Source organism: Nannobrachium achirus, assembly GCF_963921795.1.
Source record: "Nannobrachium achirus genome assembly, chromosome: 12".
Lineage (NCBI taxonomy): Eukaryota > Metazoa > Chordata > Actinopteri > Myctophiformes > Myctophidae > Nannobrachium > Nannobrachium achirus.
In genome coordinates, this window is record NC_137832.1 from 27726458 (window position 1) to 27750741 (window position 24284).

The 24284-nt window shown below is 39.9% G+C and overlaps 2 protein-coding genes across 2 annotated transcripts; one reads left to right on the forward strand and one right to left on the reverse strand.

Annotated features, from left to right (window-relative positions):
• Positions 1–155: 155 nt before the first annotated feature.
• ubl4a (ubiquitin like 4A) lies at positions 156–3970 on the reverse strand. Its single transcript, XM_080738958.1, has 4 exons — positions 3806–3970; positions 1679–1784; positions 858–1066; positions 156–694 (listed from the first exon to the last, which is right to left on the reverse strand). Exons 1-4 carry the CDS (start codon positions 3851–3853, stop codon positions 587–589), a joined length of 471 nt encoding a protein of 156 aa, XP_080595084.1. The 5' UTR covers positions 3854–3970; the 3' UTR covers positions 156–586.
• A 2734-nt stretch (positions 3971–6704) lies between these two features.
• prkg1l (protein kinase cGMP-dependent 1, like) lies at positions 6705–23604 on the forward strand (the record flags this gene model as incomplete). The annotated part of the gene is made up of 15 exons (XM_080738542.1): positions 6705–6885; positions 7455–7547; positions 8888–8994; positions 12177–12271; positions 12632–12697; positions 13014–13110; positions 13220–13359; positions 13586–13675; positions 13861–14002; positions 14134–14297; positions 14407–14529; positions 16568–16630; positions 16732–16798; positions 21692–21733; positions 23524–23604. The coding sequence occupies 15 exons, from the start codon at positions 6705–6707 to the stop codon at positions 23602–23604; spliced, it is 1551 nt and encodes a 516-aa protein (XP_080594668.1).
• Positions 23605–24284: the final 680 nt, after the last annotated feature.

Genomic DNA, 24284 nt, shown 5'->3' on the forward strand with positions numbered 1-24284 from the left:
TAACAGTCCAGTGTTTCTGAAATATACAAATCATCGCTGTTGTTTTTTTTTCTTGTTTTTTTTAATGGTTTATATAAACACAGTATTTACAAATCATACAATGATTACCAGTTAGATACTGAATAAAAACAGGCTTTACCTTCTGACAGAGTTAACAGAACACACTCAGCCATCATCCAACACAAACATATCTAATAAATATCCTCCAGCAGAAGTTAGTGTCTCCTTGGAGTTTGAGCAGCCCGAAATCAAGTGAAGCCAACAGCCAAACAGGAGTCCTTTGTATTCAAATTGGATTTGATCCTCAAATCTAAATGTCATTATTTAACAGCAATGGCAGGACAAAAAAAAGAAAAAAAAACAAAAAACAACAACAACAAAAACAAAGAGGCCAGGTTTTCTTATCCAAGCCCCATTTGTGACATAATCAGCAGACGGGCATATCCACAACGAGCCATTAAGCGTACACTGGACCTGGGCCCACCGCAAGAAGATGGGGTCTTCTCTTGTGCCTTCTATCCTCAAACCCTGCCTGAACACCCCCTCCACCGACAATCTTAAGACCAGCGTTCTCTGCTGCAGGCTGTCAGTCCATGTACGAGCTGTCCATGGCTTCACTGTCTGGATGAAGTAGTCGTCCTGCCAGGCGCTCGATATCATCAAGACTGAGTTGTCTAAGTGAACGTTCATAATCCTTGAGGAACAGTAAGCAGATATCAGTCACTACTTTGAAAATGTGGGGGAAGATTACTGGGAAATATAGATGACAAATTGGTGGTCTATTTTTGGAAACGTAAACTCAATTTCAATATATCGCTGCAATGAAGCACAGCAAGTTTGCAGTGTTCATCGATTACCTTGATGAGTTGCTCCTGAACTTTGGCTGCATCTGCAGGACTAAAATGTTTGGCAAGGATGGTAGAGAGAGTCTGCCACACTCCTCCTTGTGGGATGCTGCTACTGCTGCTTGCCATCCCAGTGGCTCCAGTCCTCTCCCCTGCTGGACGGACCACCAAGTTCAATTTAGCCTCTGGTCCGATAGAGTAGTCACTCAATCTGTGTTCATCTGAAAAGTAGAAAAACTAAACTTGTAACTATAGGGCGTCTGGGCGATATGGTGATAAATATCTTTGAGACAATACAATGTCTCCACGATATGCCTTTTCAGAAATATCATATATATTGTGATACAATAAGGGAGCCTTATAAAAAAAATCCTGTTGAATTGTTAATACAGAGATTCATTGCAGAATTCATTTAAACCTACATTTTGGTCTACATCTGTGGTTCTCAAACTTTAAAATGTCAAGGTCTCCCCTTAACTCTGACAGTATACAAATGAAACCAAATGGACCTGTAAGGGTCCATTTGTATACTGACAGAGTTACATAATAGTAAGGGGCAATTTAGTCCCTGGACCCAACTTTGAGGACCACTGGTCTAAATGGTCTGTTAGTGGTTGTACTGTTAAGTAACTTGAAAAATAACCATAAAAACCAACATGAAAAAGAATCGTGATGATTGTGAATCGTGATGCAGCTTGGAAAAATATTGTGATATTGTATTTTTCCATATCGCCCACCACTACTTGTAACATAAAGGTGCCGGTTCAAAATCGCTCAAATGATCAAAGTTCTCATCGGATGGGTGTGAAACCACACTTCCACAGGAAATCTACCTGCAAGTGCTTTCCCTTTATAAAGCAACCGCTGCTGATTTGCAGGTATGTTGAGACGTTCTGAAACGAGTTCCTTGACTGTTGAGACTTTCTCATCTTCAGTTACCTGAAAGATTAAAAACACTGAGTGCAATCCAAGAAAGAAAAAGAAAGGAAAAATACATTGTGTAATCATAAAATCACAGTTCAGTTTATCATTATTCAATTGACCAGTAATCTAACGTTCTTCACATGTGCTTCCTTCCTATATGCTTGAGATCAAATACAATGTTAATCAAACTCAAACACCATGGATGTTAAAAGTTAGTATTCATCATTAGTGCTGATGAACTTTTGATCCCCTGTACTTCCATTTATTGTCCCGTCAGATCTGAAATTGGCTTGCAGCCAGCTCCACATTTCTGTAAAGTACATATAAAAAAGTATAAAACCCTGTATTGTAATCTATTCAGAGGCCATTGCAAAACATAACCTGGTTTTAAAATATGACAAGCAAATATGCTCAATATGAACAAATATAGCTTCAAGTAGGCTAAACGCTAAAGGGGGAAAGAGCAGTACAAGGACAGCAGAATGGTCTCGCAGGAATTCATTTGGTCATTCATTTATTTAAATAGAACTACTGCAACCCCACTGATCACGTAGGCAAATGTAAGTAGCGATTGGCCATGATGTAGTATTTTCAGGAACATAATGATTGGTTTTAAATGACGTTCAGTTGTCCTCCAGTTTGCAAGATAGAACTTGCCAACAAATAGTCAAGAGCTTATTCAGCATGTATCACAAACTATGCCAGGATGGCAACTGTATTCAGATGCCTCAATCAGTTTAAACACTGCACTATTTAAGAGTTACGTTGATGTGTACAGCCCAAGTGAGTGATATGAAGACTTTACATAATTTAGCGATTCTGAGATCAGATTAGTAAAGATTAGCAACCTGTGATAGCCCTATTGCTGCTAAATCTTAAAACTGTACTATGTCACCTTTTTGTGAATACAAAGCTATTTTGTACAATCTGAATTGTAGAGTATGTTAATACAGAATAATAACATTGGGAAGGTTGTATTTGGTTTCCCTGCTCTTCTACTGTGACATTTAGATCCTGTGTCTGATTTGACACGACTGGTTGATAAGTGGTGGTACTGCCAGGCAGGCTCTAATAGCTGGTGGCACAGGAGACCCAGGTCCGCTGTGCAAGAATGGAGCTTGAATGAAAATACTTCTGTACTGGAATAAACCACAAAATGTGGTCTAAAGGGGGACTGAAGAAGATCCAAACAGATCGAAACGTTGAAGCAATAAAACAGAGCTGAGTATACCAGTGTTGCGGACTCTATCCTTCTCTTCTAAAGGGGGACTGCCCATAAGTCCTACTAAGGCGAGTTTGAGAGCACCTTCAAGGAAGCAGCTGCAGATGGTGTCACACACATTGCAATCGCTACATACATATATTTCACAATAAGTGCAATGTTGTCTAAAGCTTCTTCTAGGCACAGTGCTTTCTGTTGAGGGTATGGCAATGTGGTGGTAAGGAAAAGGCCCATTATCCAGACTAGAGTCAAGATGTGTGCAATCTGGCTAGCCATCGTCAAAAAGTCAAATAATTTTCCTCTCAGTCTGTTCTTGAGAGATTAGAGTGTGTGACTTGTGTTCAAATGTTCAATAAAGATCGTTTCACACAAGCACTAGTTACAAATGAACAGGGAATGATGCAATAGTAATGAATAATGTTACCCCAAGCCAAAGTGAGTTCTAGTGCATAACTTGTCCGAACTAATTCTTCAGACAACAGGCAGAGATAGCACTGGTTCTCAAAGTAGGGTCTAGGGACCCACAAGGGTATTTGGGGAATTTCTGGGGATCCCCAGCTAAATGATAAGATGGTTAGGAACCAAATGGACTCCTATGGATGTAACTCAAGAGTGCACAAATGGAACCAAATGAACACGTTCCATTTGTACACTCTCAGAGTTGCTAGGGTAGCCTTCATTTACTTCCAGGAAGCAACACACGAGCCTGTATCAGCAGAGCTATTAGTTGGCTTGTTGTAGAACAAACAAAAACGCTAACGTTAGCGATAAGCTAAACAAGCTAAGTGGCTAGGAGGTTCCTCCCGGAGCTCACCTGTACATTGCATTCTTTTCCTTGAAGGGGTTTTACTGTTAGAATCATTTTGACGATTCGCTAAGGGTGAGACACTACTCCACGTTACGTTGTTAATGTTGTTAGAAAGCCACGCCAGAAGAGTTTTTACTGCTTCACAACAACAACCTCAAAAAATCCACAGTCAACGAGTCATCTTCTTCTAAGGCATCAGGAAGGAAGCAGGCAGCCCGCGTTGCCAACAGCGTCACCCACAGGCAGGAGGGCGACATGGCATTAAAAAAAAGAAAAGGGGTTTATCTAAAAATAACCAAATAAGCAGTGGTGGGAAAAGTAATTCAATGTTTTAATTAAGTAAAAGTATCACTGCAATGTAGAAATACTCCGTTACAAGTAAGGGTCCAGAATTCAAACTGCACTGGAGTAAAAGTACAAAAGTATTGGTATCAAAGGTAAAAGAAAATGGAAATTGGAAATACTCAAGTACAAATACCTCAAAACTGTACCTACTTAAAGGGATATTTCACTTTCAAAAAACTTTTGGTAGTTTTATCATCTAATCGGGCTTTTATGAACACCCTGAACAGTTTTTAATTAGCTTGATTGAATATTTATATATTTGATGTAAATGTTACCAGGCCCTCCAGGCCCAGGGCCTCTCCCCACACACACCCATTGTAACTTCATTTTAACCATGATAGATTCATTAAAAACACCCATTATTCTTTCTGGTGACTCATACTACCCTCCAAATGTGTGAGCAGGACATGTTCTTTCGATAACTTTCGATAACACGGCCTGCTCACGTATTAGGAAGGTAAATTGAGTCACCAGAAAAAATAATGGGTGTTTTTAATGAATCTATCATGGTTAAAATGAAGTTTGAAGTTACAATGGGTTTGTATGTTGAGAGAGGCCCTACCACTGCTCCCTGTTAAAAGTGGAATATCCCTTTAAGTACAGTACTTAAAGGAGTAGTTCACCCCCAATTACTTTCTTTCTATTGATTAGTCACGCCATGGAGACTTGAGTTCAATAATATTTTTAGTTTTTTGTCACATTCCTAAGACAAAAATGTGATAACAAAAAAATGTACCCCCATTCGTTATCCGGAATCAATGGGGGTAAATTTACTCGAATCAAATTTTTGTCTTAGTAATGTGACAAAAAACTAAAAATATTATTGAACTCAAGTCTCCATGGCGTGACTAATCAATAGAAAAAAAGTCATTTTGGGGGTGAACTACTCCTTTAATGTTACTTTACATCACTGCAAATATTAGGGATAAGAAATAAAATGGCTTAGTACATAAACATTTTAAAGTTAAATTTTCCATTCCAGATACAATATCTTTGCTTAATTTAGGTCAATAAGCCTGTATATTTCTTTCTACTAGACCTATGTTTTCCTTTTTCTGAAGCGGATAGCTGCCGCCTGCCATGCCCATATATAGGCCTACATTCTCGTTGCTGCCTGGTGGAAAAACCTTATTATATCCAAAACTGTTACTTCACAGGAATTGAGAGAACCTGTTTCAAAAAAAAAAAAATTTAATAAGAAGAAATAGCAGACCTACAAGTTCACAATGCTCGAAGCCTAGGCCTATAGTTTCTACTTTCGGTACTTGCCTACATTTCGATACCAATACTTTTGTACTTTTACTCAAGTACATTTTAAAATACTGGACCTTTACTTGTAACAGAGTAATGTTACAATACTTTTACTTGAATGTGAGCACTTTTTACACCACTGGTTGTCTCTGTTATCTTGGTCATGTGATTCATGGCTTGCCCAGTCCAGCCCAGCATAGAGAAGAGAAGGAGGTCAGTTCTACACCTGGCCAACCAACAGGCTGTCTGTCTGTCGACTGGAGAGCAGCTCAGCACCGGGAGCTGTCCTTCAGCACCTCTCAGGGAGACAATAAGTGACATCCCGTAAAGTGTCCACGCTACAGTATCTCTCGCTTTGTGCGGTAAGTGATCTTTTTCCACAACATTTCACGCGTTTTTTTTTTCATGTGCATACAAAACCGAATATTGCTGTTAAAATATTAGTAATATTATAGCCTAATAATAATAACAACAACAATAATATAGGCCTAGTCTAATAATAATCGTCTAATAATTATTATTATAACATTACGTAATTTGTTACGAAATTATATCCGCTAGGCAATGTAGGCTGCGTGTGTAGGCGCAGATAAGTGCGTGAGAGTAGTAGAGGGCATGTTTGCACAATACTACAATATCAGATTTTTAGTCAACATACAAAGCAACTGGTGTGATGATAGCCTATAGTAACAGATTCAGATATCGAGAGTGTGTTGCTTTGCTGGACCATTTCATAAAGTATAGCTTGTCTATGACTGGTCTGGACCGCTTTCAGTTGCAATCCAACGATTTAAAGTTTTCGCTTAAAGCTTGATTTATATTTCTTCACATGACATTGTTTGCAAAAAAAAAAAAAAAAAAGATCTCAAACGTTTTGATGTCATGGACCCCCAAATTGACACTTAAGCTATTAGCCCCATTTGAAAACAAAGATAGACTAAGGACCCCCAAGAGAAGATCTTTATGAATCTAGCAGTGATTTTCAACCGTTTATTATTTTTATTTTTTTAATTTCTGAGTTACAGACGTAAGGGTTCATTTGGTTCCTAACTATCATTTAGCTGGGGACCCCCTGGAGGTCCCTCAAGGACCCTGCCTGCATGGGGCTTCCTGGACCCCAGAACCGCTGGCCTAACATAGGAATAAGCGACACCCATCGTGCTATATGCAAATTAAATGTTTTTGTCTGTGAAATAATAGACCTATAGTCTATTAGTCCTACTTTGGTTGTCTGGTAGATTTCAGTGGGTTTCAATGTTGTTGTGTGCACGTGCTCGCTCATATATGTGTGTCACCCGGCCTAGATGTAATGGGCACACTTCGAGACCTCCAGTTTGCTCTGCAGTTGAAGGTCGAGGAGCTTCGACAGCGGGACGCTCTCATAGACGAATTAGAGCTGGAGTTGGATGCTAAGGATGAGCTCATTCGAAGACTTCAGGGAGAACTGGACCGTCACAGGGCCACCATTTCACTCCCAGGACCCACCACAGGTATTTTGGCTATTTTTAATCTATAGCCCAAATCTATGGACCAGATGTCTGGATCCATACAGGCAAATGTTAGATACTGTAGTTGTCCTGTATGATTTTAATAGACATATAGCAATGAGTTAAGTTCCATAAACATGTATTACATTTTTAAACTATATAGGCCTACATCTTTTTATTCTTGATAGGGTGCTCTGTCCAGGGGGAAGAGAGAGAGAAAAGGAAGACCATCATTTCAGAACCCTTTACTGTGGACCATAAGATCCTCGAAGTCATTTCACACTCAAGCTGTGACAAAAGTCCAGAGTAAGAAAAGCATAGTCCATCCTTTCACCTGCTCTGCCTGATAAATGCATTCAAAAGTTCTCAATGGCTAACCCAAAATCAGTCGAGAATTCTACAAAGCTCACTCACTCACAACCTTGGATTATTTGTAATAATAATTATATGTAATAATGCTCAAAAATTAAAGCAATGATCATACCTTTCCACTCCCAGGGCACAGAAGCTGATTCAGGCATCATTTTTAAAGAGTGTCTTCTTGAAGAACCTTGACGGTGGGCAAACCAGAGCTCTGCTGGACTGTATTCATTCCACCACTGTCAGCCAAGGTTGTTGTGTTATTCAAGAAGGATCCATTGGAGCTCAGGCATATGTCTTAGATGGTAAATAAATCATTTCCCACTGTTGACTATATAGACATTTCACTAAAGCATGAGATTAATTCATCAGACAGTTCACAGAACAGCAGACGGTTTGACATTGGAACAGCACAGTGGTAATTTTGTTATGTTGCATATGTGATTTCATTTGCTGCCAACAGCTATGATAGCGTAGTCTCCATTGACATTTTTCAGACACATGCTCATCTAAAACGTTGCAGTGAACAAGGACACTGGGCTGAATAACAATTATCAAATCTTTTGGTCAGTGGTTACTAGCCTTCAGGGATTGTCTATGCATATGTGACAGATTTGCTCAGTGTGTTATTCTAGTCATCTGAATTTAAAGACGTCTGACTCTGAGGTTAGAGGAGAGGCATATATGGCCATTGCGTGGTAGGCTACTGTATATAGGAGACAGCTGCATTCACCAAACTAGAACTCTAGAAACTAGAACTCTTACCATCTTTCGCTCACATATAAAAATAAAAACCTTTGTAATGTGCAAATTGTAATTGTTAATTGCTACTCACTACCAGTCAATCAAAGGGTGTGCTTTGCCTTTGAAATGTAATGGTTAATCTTGCTGCCCCATGATGGCTTTGAGAGAAAACTGTACAACAGTTTGCCAGCATAGCCTCATGAAAGAGACCTCAGACCTGTGTCTGCATGTGTGAGACACAGGTCACAGGCTCTGCAATTATCAGTATTAAATAAAGACATATCCCGGTAGCTAGTTGTCGTTGGTGAGATATGAACACTATTCAACAATTGAGGTCCTAGGCTGTGTCTTGTGCACAATAAATATGACACTGATCAGCCTAGTAGAATGAAAGATAAGATTAGTTATAGACAAACTAACAAACAAACACACACCCGCACACACACACACGCACGCACGCACGCACGCACGCACGCACGCACGCACACGCACACACACACACACACACACACACACACACACACGCACGCACGCACACACACACACACAGGACAATTCATGATCTGTGAGGGTAGCAATCATCGCCTGCGGCTGTGTGTGAGATATGGCCTCGTCTAACAGGAGCTGATCTGAAGTGAGGTCTCACACCTTTTCAGCTGCTGCCTTGCTAACACAGCGGGGCGAAGGTTCCCACAAGTTAATATCATTTAACAGTATCTCAACATGTGTGGTCACACAAGCAAAGGCACAAGGAACCAGACAGAATCATGTACAGTAGATAATTATGCACAACTTCTTATGCATGAGTACTACTGCTATGCACATGCATGATCTGGTTGAATGTACATGTTTTGCTTTGTTTTTAACGCTTATTATTATTGATTATTTGTGTTCTTTGCAGATGGGAAGTTGGAAATGACGAAAGATGGCCAGAAGCCACTCGCAATTGAACCGGGAAACATTTTTGGAGAGCTGGCACTCCTGTATAACTGTACCTATCTGTACAATGTATCAGGTATCTTGAAAACTGAAGGTTATTATTGCCTGGCAGGTTGCATGCTGATTCAGGGGAAATACGTAGATTTGTCACCTTGTAATATGTTGTTTATTCGGATGTGGTCAGATTGAGTTGGCATTCATATAAATAATTCTTGTTCATGAGAATATCATGGGAGTGAACTGCAGTCTCATATTGAAGACTTCAGCTGAATTTAATAAAAATACCTTTTCAGATCTTAGACATCACAGATTCAAACGAGTCTCACTGAGATGCAGAGAATACATAACTTATTCTTCCTTAGTCTAGAACCTGGCTCTCTGTCAGTCTTAGCTTCTTTAGCTATAAGAAAGTCTTCACTCATGGTTATGAGCTATCAAACAAATGTCAAGAGCATAGTTCCTTATAGGCTTAGAAGATAGAAATGTGCTGTTGTCTCCCTCCAGCATCTGATCTCAGATTCCTCTGGGAAGGCTCTGTCTCCAAGCCACTGCTACTCACATCTGACCCGATTTCACAAATAAATAGGCTGTGGAAATGGACCGGATCAGTACAGATTGGAAAATCTGTTCCTGCACGTGTGTGTGTGTGTGTGTGTGTGTGTGTGTGTGTGTGTGTGTGTGTGTGTGTGTGTGTGTAATATATATATATATATATATATATATATATATATATATATATAATCACAGAGAGAGAGAGAAAAACACACGCAGCTCTCCTGGAGTTTTCAAGTCACATCAATGGCCCCTTTTTGCTTTCTTTCCTTTTCTGTCTCCGTCTCTCTCAGTCACAGTCACTTCCCTTTCCCTGGTTTTGTGCAGGGGTGCTGTTGCTTTATCTCCTTCGTGACCTGAAATGACTTTCCTTTCATTGTTACCATCAGAGAGCATCAATAAGGTTATTTCTCCCATGGTCTGAATCAGAGAGACAGCAATAAAGGTTCAGGAGAAAACAGGGCTACCTTGTACTTTAGGTTTATGGATGCTCTTGGTCAGACAGGAGAATGTCTGAATTTCCTTTAAAGATCAGCATCTCAGTTATTAACACGATTTGGCACCACGTTCAAATGAAAATGAAAGGCATCTGTTGTGAATTCTATCATTCTGTCCATATTGACTGAACGACAGATAATAAGCATTTCAAAACAAATAAAACATTGACACGTATGTTCCATTCATAATAGAAATATTGTGATGTCACTGCTCTAGTTGTCAGATCTAACTAGACCAGGGAACAGTCTATTTTATTTACAATTAATCTAGGTAAGTATGACTCTGAGAAATATGGATGTCATAGATTGGGAAATCAGAATACATTTAATTTAAAAGGCAGATTAGCTCTAGCATAAGATATATATTGAGTTTGTTATTCTATATGATGACTTGGTGAGCATTCCTAATGCAGTCTTAACATCCATACCCATCTTTCAATTTAACATATACATAGTCCCCTATCATCCAGTGAAATTATCACTATGGAAATGATTTTTTTTGTTGTGTTTCACATTGGAACCACTGTACTCTACGCCCCCACAAAATACATTCATCATGTTGAATGCCCGCAAGGATTTCTGTCTGAGCTTGAATGTCATGATACTTGTGCAGCTTTTGTGCAAGATTTAATTTCCTCTGCTTCTGCTATTTTTCTCTGCAGCACTAACAGACTGTAAACTGTGGGTTATCGAACGCAGTACCTTCCAGACTGTACTTATGCAGACGTGTCTCAGCAGCCTATCTCATTCCATGAAGCTCCTTAGCAGGTGTGTACTGACTGGAGCAATGCATTCAATTTGACAAGCTGCTTTGTATTCGAGCATAGACACCACAAACAATTGAGGTATCACATTGTTGGTCAGTCAGCTTACCGCTATCTCCAGATTGTTGAACCCTCTGTTGTGTGGGTACATTTCCATTAACCAAAATGTGAGCATTTCAGTGATACAGTATGTTTTACAGCGGGTTGAACATGCTCATCCATCTGAGTTCTGTTGAAAAGTAAAGAAAAATAAAGAAAGTAAACAGTTTCTGGAAGAAAACACTTTAAAAAAAAAAGTGCTGTCTTCCTTGTATCACAGCGTTCCCTTCCTGCAGACATTGCCGGACGATGTCATCATGAGCATGGCTGATGTTATGGAGGAGGTACAAATTCTCTATTGCATGCCTGGTTACTGTAGTAACAAGGGTGTTTGTGGTTAAGTTACAACATCCTGTAACCAGGTCACATTCACCAAATAGCATCACATTACATAGAATACATTCTTAGATGTATAACATGTTTTGGGTGATTTGATACTGAATTCAATGTTGAATTATGTCATGCATGGGTGTTACATCAGGTTTTTTACTTAAATGATATGAAGTACAAGACACTTGTGCAGGAGAGGAAAATAAACCAGAATGGGGTTATCTGGCATCATCCCCTAATGGATGTATCCAAAAAACAAACATCAATATCATCCATCTGTTTCACAGACTCACTATACTGAAGGTGATTACATAATTCGTCAAGGGGCCACCGGGGACACCTTTTACGTCATCTGTGAAGGTCAGGTAGGTTTTCATATGCCTGAAGCGCAGATTGAATGGAGCTTTCAGAAAAAGGCTTTAGAACAGGAGTCTTCAACGTTTTCAGGTCAAGGACCCCTTAGCTGAGAGAGAGATGGAGCAGGGACCCCCTCTACATATTGTATAAATGTGTGATGGAGATTTTCATCGATTTCATAGATCGATTCATAGACTTATTTGGCAGCACTGTCATCTGTCTATGTTGGATTCTTTTTTTTCCTGAATTAAATTGTTGATACTTAGTAAACTTGACCTTTCACTCTGTACTTGGTCTGTTCTTTTTTACCTCTACACCAAACCTATTTGCCGAAAATAGCCGATCTACAAGCTCTCAACACCTAGCAGCGCGAGGCGTTGAGAGCTTGTAGATCTGCTATTTTTTGGCTAAAGTTCTCCTCAGAATAGGGATGCGAGGGTTCAAGTTTTTCATTTAAAAATAATGATCTTATCACACAAGGATTTGGCGGCCCCTCTGTAGTAACTCTGAGGACCGCCTAGGCGTCCCGGACCCCCTGTTGTTGAAGACCCCTGCTTTAGAAAGTGGAGAACAAAATATGAATTCATCATCTGACTGGTGATAACTGATTTCAGTGCAATTGAAAACAGCACTCATTAATGCTCTTCCTTAGGCGAAAGTGACAGAGAAGAAGCAGGGCTTTGAAGAGCCTGTCATCCTTTGTAGGCTTTCAGAGGGCCAGTGGTTTGGAGAAAAAGCTTTGTGGGGGTAAGGATGAAATATTTTATTTGAAAGAGATTTGGGTAGAAAAGGTCAAGAATTGTTCATTGGAACTGAAAAGCACCGACCTCTGAGCATAACCCAAACAATATACAGCACAAAGATTTGCTTATTTTGTACTGATTGCAAATTCATATGAAGTCTATTCATGATATTCATAATTTTCCACAATTTAAATAACAGTGGGCACATGTCAATTCAAAAGGGGTCTGGAAAGATTATATAATTTTTCCGCAAATAGTTTTAATCCATTTAAAACAAAGGGAGATATGAGTAACCTATAATAGCATGTTATGTTGCCAGATTTGCAAGCTTATCATTTTCTCTGTCTCTTCTCTCTGTGTGCAGACATGACGTGCGGACTGCGAATGTGATTGCTGCTGGCGATGTCACCTGCTTGGTCATAGACAGAGAGTAAGTCGATGCTTATGAGTGGAAAAACTGCCTGCACAGAAAATAATCTATTTATGTTTGTTACATTTTAATTGTTATTGTGAATTTATTAGCATAATCAAAGACCTGAAGGATATTCTGAAGTGAAGGTATGTTAACATTTTGCAGGGCTTTCAAAAACATCATTGGTGTTTTGGCGGATGGGAACAACGATATGCAACAACACAGCAATAAGTATATAGCATTTGCAGAAATTATTTGTGTCTTGGTACAAAACTTCTATGAAAATATGTTTGTTACCACAGAATAAATCAGGCTTCACTTTATCTATTAGCAGGTCCAATGAGAATGCTACTCTCCTGTCAAACACGACCCTGAGTGATTTCCAGATTATTTCTAATCTTGGAGAAGATGAGTTTGGTCACATAGACCTTGTAAGTTCTGCCCTTGAAGAGGGTCATTTACAGACCACCTTTATTCCCAGTGGTGCACCCAGGATTCTATGTTTCTATAATGCAATCTATCGATTTCTATGTCCTCCAGGTGCAACTGAAGAGCAATGTCAAGCGTTCTTTTGCTATGAGGGTGCTTAGCAAGAGACTCATTGTTAACAATCGTCAACAAGACCACATCCTGAGAGCGAGAGACATCCTTATGGAGGCATACTGTCCATTCATAGTCAGGTGTGCACCAAACAAGAAGAATCTTCCTCTGCTTCTTTATTTTATATTGTTAATCATTTCTAATAACATTGTTTTTAATATTGTTCACTGCTCTCAATATTGTAAAGCAATTTCAGCTCTCCCATGCAAAACAAAAAGCATTTTTTTTGCATGGGAGATGCCATACCAAAGAATATACAAAACAAAGTAATTATTAATTTAACGTTTCATCTTTAATTGACCTCAGGCTGCACCGAACCTTTAGAGATGCCAAGCACCTGTACATGTTAACAGAAGCCTGTGTTGGTGGGGATCTTTGGAGTTTGCTAAAAGAAAGGTAGTCATTGTTGCATTAATAGATATATATATTTGAAAAATGCTTCACTCCTATGTCCTATCTCCATGGAAATAAAATAGTATTTGTTCCACAAGCATGCTCTGGTTTAAGCTTTGGGATGGTACAAATTTGAGTTTAACTTATGACTGTTGATTGTACACTGCCCTACCTCTGTCTTTTCTCAGAGGATCCTTTGATGACTGCAGCACTAGGTTCTACACTGCTTGTGTTGTTGAGGCGCTGATCTTCCTTCACCATTGTGGCATTATTTATAGAGACCTGAAGCCTGAGAATGTACTTATGGACCAAGATGGATACGCTAAATTAGTAAAGATAATGAATCTTCAAATGTATTATGTCATTGGGAATTCTCTGCATTATTAGGTGTGTAATGGGAATCTATATACCGATTTCTTTTTAATTGAAACTCTACTGCCTCCTGCCTCCTCCTTTTATAGATGGGACCTGGATGCTCAAAGAAAATCAGTGTGGGTAAGAAAACTTGGACGTTCTGTGGTACACCAGGCTATATGGCCCCTGAGGTCATCCTGAACAAGGGCCATAGCATATCAACAGATCTCTGGTCACTAGGCATTTTCATGTTTGAACTGCTGACTGGAAGGTATGATTTGAGATTTGTTTTTAATTACAGTATTAATACGAATTTAAAGTGTTTTTCTCCCTCTCTTTATGAGAACTGATGATGCATCTCACTTTCCTCCACTCTATAGCCTTCCATTTAGTGGCTCTGATCCAATGAGGACATTTGCTGCCACCATTCGTGGCATTGACCAGGTCAACTTCCCTAAGGCCATCAGTAAAAGTGCCTCCAGCCTCATCAAGAAGTTGTGCAGGTATGGCTTACACAAAAAACACGTTCAGTTAATTCTGAATTCATTGAATAATTGATTACTCAATCTATCTTGTAAAAAATAAAATAATATGTAGTACAGTATTTACAACCTCATCAAAATGTAAAAGCTTGTCTTTGTTCCATATTAAAAAATTAACAAATCTATTTCAAGATAGATTTGTTGCATGCATTACAGAATGATGCATTTCCCATCATTTTGTACTTTATCAACTTCATGAAGTGTATTTGTATTGCATTTACTACACAAGGCAAGTCAAAGTGCTTTACATAAGGCATAAAATGGCATTTAAAGACATTAAAGGCATTTAACCCTATAAGGACCAGAATTCCATTAGTATACCAGTAAGACACCTAAGGGCAAAAAGCAACCTCGCCCTAAAGGGTGAGGTCGCAGTCGTGCCATCTGTCTTGGCCATATATGGATTCTGTCGTCTGACATAATACAAACCCTTTATGCCCATATATGGAGATTCCTTTTATGCCCATATATGGAGATCCCTGCTCTGAGTATCTGACATCACTGTGATGTCACCTGTGACGTCACAGTGATATGTCAGGGGAACCACAGTATTAGGCGTTGCAGACAGACAGAGATACGGTCAAGCTGTGACAGTAGTTCACATACCAAACTGGGACCTACGCTTGCAATAATGACAGACTTTTTGCTATTTATTTCCGTATAATTTCCATGATGGACATAAGATTTAAAAATGTTATTAATGAACCATCAGGAAATATAACAAAGAAATTCTGTTATAGGCAATGGTGCCATGCCATTTCAGCGTTTTTTGTTTGTTAATTTGTGTTTGTGTTTGTTTTTTACTCACTGAGTAAAACATTTACAAAAAAAATAAAATAAAATACTGTACATCAGTGACTGACTGCTAAAGCATTAAATGTACAATGGAAGTACTTAGAACTCTTGCGTTTTGTGATTTTAATCAAATTGCAATTTTAGAATAGCCTACCCTCTCTGATAAAGCTTGACATATCTCTCAGAAAACGTATTCTATCTTGCTCAGTGTCATATTTGTTTACTAGAGCCAGTTCTTAATCAATTTCAAATGTCCTTTTCTCAAGTTCAAGTTTGTGTCATGTTCCATTTGAAGCATCAATAGCTCCGAGTTAAAACTGGCAAAAGCAATACAGGAATTCACTGAACGACATAAACATTCTTCAATTTAGCTGTCAAAACCTCCACAGAAAGACTTACTCCACCTTGGATTACTTACAGCATGCCCCCCTTAAAGACCACTGCTCCAACCACTTTATCACAACCTGGCTTGAACGCCATGACAAATGATAGGAGAGGAACAAGTTTTCAGTATCATGTAATTCAGTGGTTCTCAAGGTGGGGTCCGGGGACCCCCAGGGGTCTTTGAGGACTTACTGCTCTGAAACTCTGAGAATGTGCATTTGTACCCTCTCAGGGTTAATCTAACACCGAGGAGTTTACAATGTAGATTGGCTAAAAACTAAAAATCATATCAAACTGGGGGTCCAATTTTTCTGCATGGCGAAGGATAGTTTGGAGATGTAGAATTAGGCTACGATTTTCCATTTAGTCATTTAACAGACACTGTTATCCAGAGCCTCTGGTCTCCTAAAAACTACAGTAAGACACCAAGTAAACACAGACAGACAGACAGACAGACAGACAGACAGACAGACAGACACGCACGCACGCACGCACGCACGCACGCACACACACGCACACACACGCACGCACAACATGCTAAATAACATTCTGTAAATTTTAAAATGCTGCTGCCACACTGACATAAACATCCATATTCACCCCCATCCCGTTGCTTGCTATTCCCCTCCACACCACCTCTCAAAGGTAGGAAAAACACAAGAATAATTGATGACACATGAATGAAACAGTGCAGATGTCATAGACATGACCTGAGCTACAACAGCCTTCTCCACATATGAATTATAAAAAACACTATTCATCATTCTTGTTCAGTCATTAACCATGTGTGGTTTAATGTTTGCTCTCTCTTGCCCTCAAGGAACAACCCCTCTGAGAGACTGGGGAGTCAGAGAAATGGGGCCAAGGACATTCAAAAGCACAAGTAAGATCAAGGATTGTGCTGGGGGAAGATATTGCATCAGGCCTGTGTTAACAAATAGGCCTACCTTGCCTAATACCGTTTGACGTTGTCGTTTCATTTAGGTGGTTTGAAGGATTCAACTGGGAAGGACTTTGCAAAGGCACTCTGAACCCACCTTTCATTCCCAAAGTAAGACTCCAGCATCGAGTTGCCCACATCAGCTTTGATGTGTTGCTACTATCCATGAGCACATTGTTTTTTTTTTACTGCCTGGTTTAAATGCTCATGTTATGTAGCCTATATTGTCTTTCAGTTCAACCATTCCATGGAAAGGGGCACACAACCTACTGAACCTAGTCATTATTCTGAAGATGTAGAAGGCTTACCAGAACTGGAGACAAACTGGGACAAGGATTTCTGATTTGTCTATTGTCATCCTGGTTCTGATTCAAGACAAAACATTCAATGATTATTTGTGTAGGCATACAGTAAGTACATGGTCAATTATATGTTTCCATCTTAAAATATTATTTCGAATTTTAGAGATATAGGCCTATGCCTTAATTCTGATGACTCTGATGAACAGCAACTAAGCCTAAATGATTGTGACATCCTGTAGGTTTCTGTCATTTCAAAAAATAAAAAAGAATCGTGGAAACAACATCACATAAATAAGCTTTTTCGTTTCATTTAGAAATCAGCCAAAATGTTCTAGCTAAAACTGAATAATTGAAGTCTACAGGGAATGAGTAAAATACATTCCGAAGCCATTTAAAGTAGGCTATGTGATTTTTTTTTGTTAAAATAAGTGTTAAATTGCTTTATATTCTGATTGTAGGCCAGTTTGGGGGTCCCTGGCCTGAAAACGTTGAAGACCCCTGATCTAAGTGATCGGTTCAGGTTGTCGGTGCCCCCTCCAGCTCTTGATTAACAGAATGTATTTTCAGGTAGGACTGTCACATTTTGGGGTTTGTATTGCAAAGTACACTGTGATGATGTCATCACGGTGTACTAAACCCCAAAATCAATCCTCCAGTTCTAGGCAACACAGAAGGGGGGGAACTTTTTTCTTATTTCCACACAACTCCTCTAAGGTACTGTATATTAATGACAAGGTTCAATGTTGAAAATGGGTGGTTCTCCCCTTTAAGTTGACGATTAATTGTCACTCAAACAATTGCAATTCATTATTGCCAGACCCATGAAATGGGTAGGCCTACATAAGCAAATGTCTGTCCGGGTTTTCTATATAAAGGGTATATATGATGATGACATGATGATGACATGCCTACAAAAGGCATGATGTCATAAATGATGATGACAGACAGGGGGTCTGGCACAACCAGGTTGACCTGGTCTAGTTTAATTGTGTGTTTGGCATTAAACATTGGAACAAATGAATAAGAATAAAAAATACAAAAAATCAACATGCATCAATTCTGATGATTATGCAAAAAATAATTGCGATTATCTCAAATATTTTTTATTATACAGTTAATTGAGACAGGCCTATTTTCATGTCAGGATACCAATTTTATCCAATCAGGAGAGAGAACGCACACACTGGATAAACAAGTGCATTTGGGAGTGATGACAAATAAGGAGAAGACAAAATTGGAAGCTGATAAATGGGTAGTCTCCTATACCTGAATATGTATTTTCTGTTTATTAAAGAGCTGGAGAGACGGAGAGACCCCTGCTACTTAACAAAACACTATCTATAGCAAAGATTATAAGGCGAGTCCATACTCGTCAGAAAGTCCGAACTCTAATTCGGGGTAATGCTTTACAGAAGTTGTGAGTGACGTTTTGTAGTTGAACCGGACCTTTCCGGCAAAATGTTTGGTTTCAGAGAGAGACTGGCCTTTAGGCTACCACAAGTAATGCTTTGCGATTTGCGACCGCCAGGTCGCCTGTGTGTCTCTGTGCGTCTGTGTGTGTGTGACTAATACACAACACACTAATTGACCACAGCTGCATGCCTCGTTAGGGCGCAGCTGGGGCGCTAGGGAGTTTAAGCAAGCACGGTTTTCAGGACGGCTCCTCTAGGCGGAAGTACAGCTGCTATAACACAATCGCCATAGCAGTCAAAATCACTAAGCAAACAGCTGTCGGCGATGGGTTCCCACCCCTTTTACTGAACTCTTTGGATCCCATGGTGACGTGTGTCGGCAGCAGCTATACGTGGAAAGGTTTCTGCCATAGTAGGAAGAGCTGCGATGGCAAGCAGGTTTATCTATTGAGCAATGATCCATTTCCAGTTACTGTAGTGTAGCAGACGTAGCCGTCCTTGCTTAAAGTCCCTACTATAAAAGCGAGTGAGTGACTCACTCACTGACAGTAGGATACGAGTTGTCAGGTTTTCATAGTTTAACCTTTTGTAGCCCCTTTAATCCCTTATGACTTATGGGCAGGGCCCCTAAGTTCTTTTATCTTAAAAGTACCTAGCGGTTTTAAACTTTTAATCAACTTGTATTCCCTTAAATTATTACCATGAAATCAAAATACCAGTTTTTAACTCAGACCTTTTTAACTCTTTTTAAACACTTTAAACCTTATGAAATGCACACCTCATTATGAAATCCTTTTTAAGTGAAACACAACCAGATGTCTTTTGTTACACTTTTAACAAAAAACCTTGTGGGTTGCAATTGCAAAACCTTGTGTTGCAATTTCCCCCATCACAAGCAATTGCAACACTGACTGACTAATTGCATTAAAAATAATATTTAGTCTTGTCCTTATTAGTGAAAGCTTATACATTATATTATTAATTAGGGCACATAATATGTTTGTTATAGCAAAATATGACAAGTAAAATATTTGAGTACACCACTCTGAAAGGAGTTTTGTTTCACAAAACATTCTTCTGTATCTGTACGCAAGTCACGTAACTGAAAGCTTTAAATCCATTTCCAATAGTTAGAAGGTGACGTCAGGGAAAGTGTCCAGGTCCAGCTTTGCAGTGAGCGACACTGTGGGCACGTGGTAACGGGTGGATCTGCTGTGGAAACTAAAGTATTGGGAGCGCAAAATCTAAAGAAACACGGGTGACCTAAATTTCATTCAGGTAAGCACCGATTGTCTTTTGCATGTCCTGTTGTTACTTTATTCAATTCTTTAAATTGTATCTAGGATTAGATCAATTATCAATATAGCCTATCACATGTCTTCGAGACTTTAACTTTTAAACTCTCAGCCTACTACTACATCACCGTTTATCGCAGCCAGGCTGTTTGTGTCTGCAGTCTCTGCACTGCTCTGCAGTGTCTCCCGTTCGTTGAGACATTCTTTGCATTAGCCTACATCCTGAAGTCGAATCAAACCAGTGGTGGAAAAGGTATTGACAAGTAAAAGTATCGAATACTGGATACTGGATACTATAGAAATACTCTTTTACAAGTAATAGTCCGGAATTCAAAATTTAGGCTACTTCAGTAAAAGTACGAAAGTATTGGCAACAAAAATAATTGTTGTGGAGTAAAAGTACAATAGTTGGATCCGAGAAGTAGTCCTATAGTAGTGAAGTAGAAGTAAAAGTATAGACATTTGGAAATGCTCCAGTAATTGTACTAGAACTACTTAGTTACTTTACACACCTGGTTTTCATTATAATGAACTAATTCAGCACTCGGAGGAAACCCCACAGTGACTGACAGCAACAAAGCCCAACACTGCTATGCCAAATATAAGTAAAGTTTAATAGTGATGAAAACAAAGAAGAGATCTGTCTCAAGATCATCCAAGTGCCACCAGACTCGAGGCAGATATGGGGGCATTGTTTGTTTAAAAGTTGAGCATATAGCTCCTCTGTGATTGTTTTTTTTTTTTTTTCCTCCTGAACCAAGATAATTAGCCTACTAGTTGGAACTCGTGGCGGTTGGCTAGGAGGATACTTGTTGGTTCTGCAGGATTCCTTGAGAATTCCTGCTGCAGATCGGAGGACTGTGCATTCTATACCCATCTTGTTGCCTTGATAATGTATTTTGCCTGAGATACAGTAGGACAGGCTATATCTGTTATGTATCTTTCCCTTTCCTCAACTCGGAACTGATTAAATGTGTCCACGTGTGGATGGAATGCACGCCTGAATTGGCATTCCTCCCAAAAGAGCATTTGACAAGAATATAGCTGCAGCTACAGTAGGGCAAACAGCAGACATCTGAAGGCTGTGTGTACTCAGCCATCCAGACAGAGTCGGTCTATCTGCCCCAGGCCAGTGCACAAAAACACTCCACCATTCAAGTGCCCCTTTCTTCCTTTCCCCCCCTTAAAATGGTTTTCAAGGTTCTCTAAAACAGTGATTCTCAACCTGTAGGTCGGGGTCCCCAGCGGGGTTCCCACATGCCTTTTGGCAAGTTTTGGGGGTCCCCAGAGAACAGTAAAAGTGACAATTTAAGGACTTTTAAGACCCTTTTAATACCTAAAAAAAAGAAAGAGAAAAGAAAAGAGACCATTACTGCATCGAAAGTAATCAACAAACTATATTATAAAAACTGGTGAGTGGTGAAACATTGGCCAAATTGGCGTTGCGAGCTTGTATATATCTATGTTCTGAATATTTTTCTGTGGAACCGAGTCAAATTGAATGTGTCAACTCCTACAATTCCAAGTGCTTGTCAGGGCGTGTGTGTGTGTGTGTGTGTGTGTGTGTGTGTGTGTCGCGGCCTGAAAATGTTTAGAATGACTGTTGCTGTCTAGACTCTACCAAAGTTGTACGAAATTCAGAAATGCAATGTCTTTAAAAAAAAACTTACATTTTAAGTGCATTTCATAGACATACACATATAGCCTACATTATAATATGTTATGACCAATACAAATATTATGACCATGAAAGACTGTCTTTTAATTGAGCTATTGGGCTACTCTTGCAGGGCCAGCCCAGGAGTGACATGTTCTCATTCCCCCATCTCTGCTCTTTGTACCAAAAACCCTTATTGTGACCGAGTATGTCTGTGCTCTTCATGCTTCATTTGGGAATCACAGCCGGAAAAACACCAGTGCATTTCAGTCCTATCCCCTTGCCCATTCCCTCCCCAGCCTCACGTGTCCCCCTGTGCTCTCCCCATCTCTTCTCAGACCAGAGTTCATTTCTCAGGGTCTGTTGGTGTGGGTAGTTGGGTACTAAACAATGTCACATTGTCTCTCCCCATAAACCAACCCCTCTTCACCTCACTACCTCCTGTAGTTCCTTTTGTCAGGGATAGCATTTCCACTAATTTTGCTTTTACCAGAGATTCCCTAAAGCTACTGTTCTGTGTTTGCACTGTTAAGTGATTCATAGATTTCTGCATTGGGAGCTTTTACTTTTGATTGTTAAAAGTGGAATAAGTACTACGTGACCTTGGCTCAAGCAGGAGACAAACCTAATTACTAGTCATCCTGGGCGTCAGGTTTGTGTACTAGGTATGTAGATGTGTGGAGGGCTGAAAAAAAAAGACCAGTTAATTCTTATTATATCCCACACAGATCCTGATTGAAACTGAAAGCAATTGTTATGCTTGTATCTTTTTGATTTCTGTCTGGAATGGTGAAAAATATACTTCTGTTTTAATCATCATCACAGCCATACTGCCATACAGGTTCTTATCAAAACCTAATTGATTGACATGGTAAGCTGTGGTGTTTAGTCATTGTTTGTGCCATACAGACTTTTTGCTAGGTTCTCAGCTCTGTCTCTACTTGTCAGCAGGGGTGAAGTGCACAGACATGTAAACTGCCACTGGGAAGTATTTGCCATTTCCCTGGAAACAGCAGGATGCCGTTTTATAGCACCTTTTAATATGAGCTTCACCAAGTATTCAGAGGGGAATCTATGTTACACTTTAGAGGTGGCTTGTGTGCTGGGATAAATATACACTTTAGCCACAGGTTTTATTTAATAACATACTGTACCAGTGATGTTGCTAGGTTTTCAATGTAATTGGTCCCTGGACCCACAGGTGGTCATTCAAATGGGTCCCAGAATTATTTTATGGGTCCCGCAACGACACACGCATTATGTATCAACAGCAAAAACATCACAAGGACTTTGATTTAAACAAATAGTGGTAAATAGCTACTTGTATGTAGTTAATAAAGGACAGAAGCATGGATTTACAATATTATGTTCTCAATCATCTCATCAATAATGCCAGAATGCACAGCTGTGGAGACTCCATCACATGCAGCTCAGCTGGTGCAGTGAAATGACTGATAGCAGGAAGGATAGAATTGTATGCATCCCTGGGATGCAGTGATGCTTAGTTTAATGCGTCCTTTCAAAGAAATATGTGTCAGGGACGCAGGATGCAGGGCTAGTAGCATCACTGATGTACCTGTACAAGCATTCGATTACATGTGTGTTATGTTGTTGCATTATTGGGGTTATATAATCATTTGTAGCGTTGTGAAATGATAGCATACCTACAGGAAATTCAACAATGGCCAAGATGTTCATTGGCAATAGTGTCTATTACAGTTTCTAAAGGTAGACATTTTGTTGGTGACTGCTGTAGAAAATGTAGTTTCAAAAGTCTCTGTTATTCTGCTTTCTCTGGGCTCTGATAGGGAGTAAGTGCTTTGAGCACAATAGTGCCTGTCTAGCCCTGACAATAGCCATTATGAATGGAAGCAAGGGAGGAAGGGGCGATAGCACTATTCGGGCAGATAAAGGGAGAGAAAATGGGCTACAGCAGGGGATATTCTTCTTACAATGAAGCATCATTTTTTTCCATGTGCCACATCTCAAAGGACCATTCATTCCCATGTTATATACCTAAAAGGATCCATGTCGATCCTCATTTGCATTGCTGGTCCAACAGGTGCAAAGTGGCAAGTAAATGTTTTTTTTAGTTTGCATAACTCAAAGCATCATGAGGATTAAAAAATGTTTTGAGGAAGTGTGGCATTTGTTTCATTCATCTTCTCAGAGGATAAGGAAGTGGGGCAAGATTGGCCTGGGAGAGAGTGGAGAAGGGAGGGACATCACTCTCTACCCCCTCTTCTTTTAAGGAGGGGTGGGGGTAAACTGGGTGAGAGGTTGAGGGCTATTTGGGCAGTTGGAGGTGGTGGAGTTTGGGTGGGGGGTATTGGCAGCTGGAGAGGGTTGTATTTATTTGTTAGTGGAACCATTTCCATGCCCCAATCAAATTAAAGTATATCGGGGCAATTTTGGGGGCAAATGTGTGGGATAGGCAAGAATAAAAGTATTGAGTTTGATGTGATGTTGTTGGATGCCTTCCGGTTTTTCTCCTCTTTTTTTCCCCTGACACATTCAGTTTTTTGGGGAGCGTGAACTATTACATCTCTGGCACAGACCTACGGGGCGGACCTACAGGCTATGAGCCATGGTGCCATCCCTCCCCCTCACCCCATCTTACCACCAACCCCGCTACTGTACGCGGCTGCAACTCAAACCCCTCTCAACCTTTCGTTCGTTCTCTTGTCCCATCTTTGTTGGACGACAAAGCAGCGCTACGACATGACTGAGAGTAACCTCAGCGCCTGTTTCTGTTAAGCCAATCATGGTTACTTCCTGATGCCCCCCCCCCCCTTCCCACTTTACTGGCCAGGCCTTTTCTTTTCTCTCCTGAGTCCCCCACTCGGCCGAGCCTGTGGCCCAGGGTTGTTCGGCTGGGCATTGAAACAGAATCACAGCAGGGCTGTGTTTTACTGTAACAAAAGGGGGGAA

Coding starts and splice junctions, on each gene's coding strand:
- ubl4a (XM_080738958.1), bottom strand. CDS start 3,853: ATGATTCTAACAGTAAAACCCCTTCAAGGAAAAGAATGCAATGTACAG. Junction 1,785..3,805: donor GAAAAGAATGCAATGTACAG/GTGAGCTCCGGG, acceptor TTAATCTTTCAG/GTAACTGAAGATGAGAAAGT. Junction 1,067..1,678: donor TAAAGGGAAAGCACTTGCAG/GTAGATTTCCTG, acceptor TCTACTTTTCAG/ATGAACACAGATTGAGTGAC.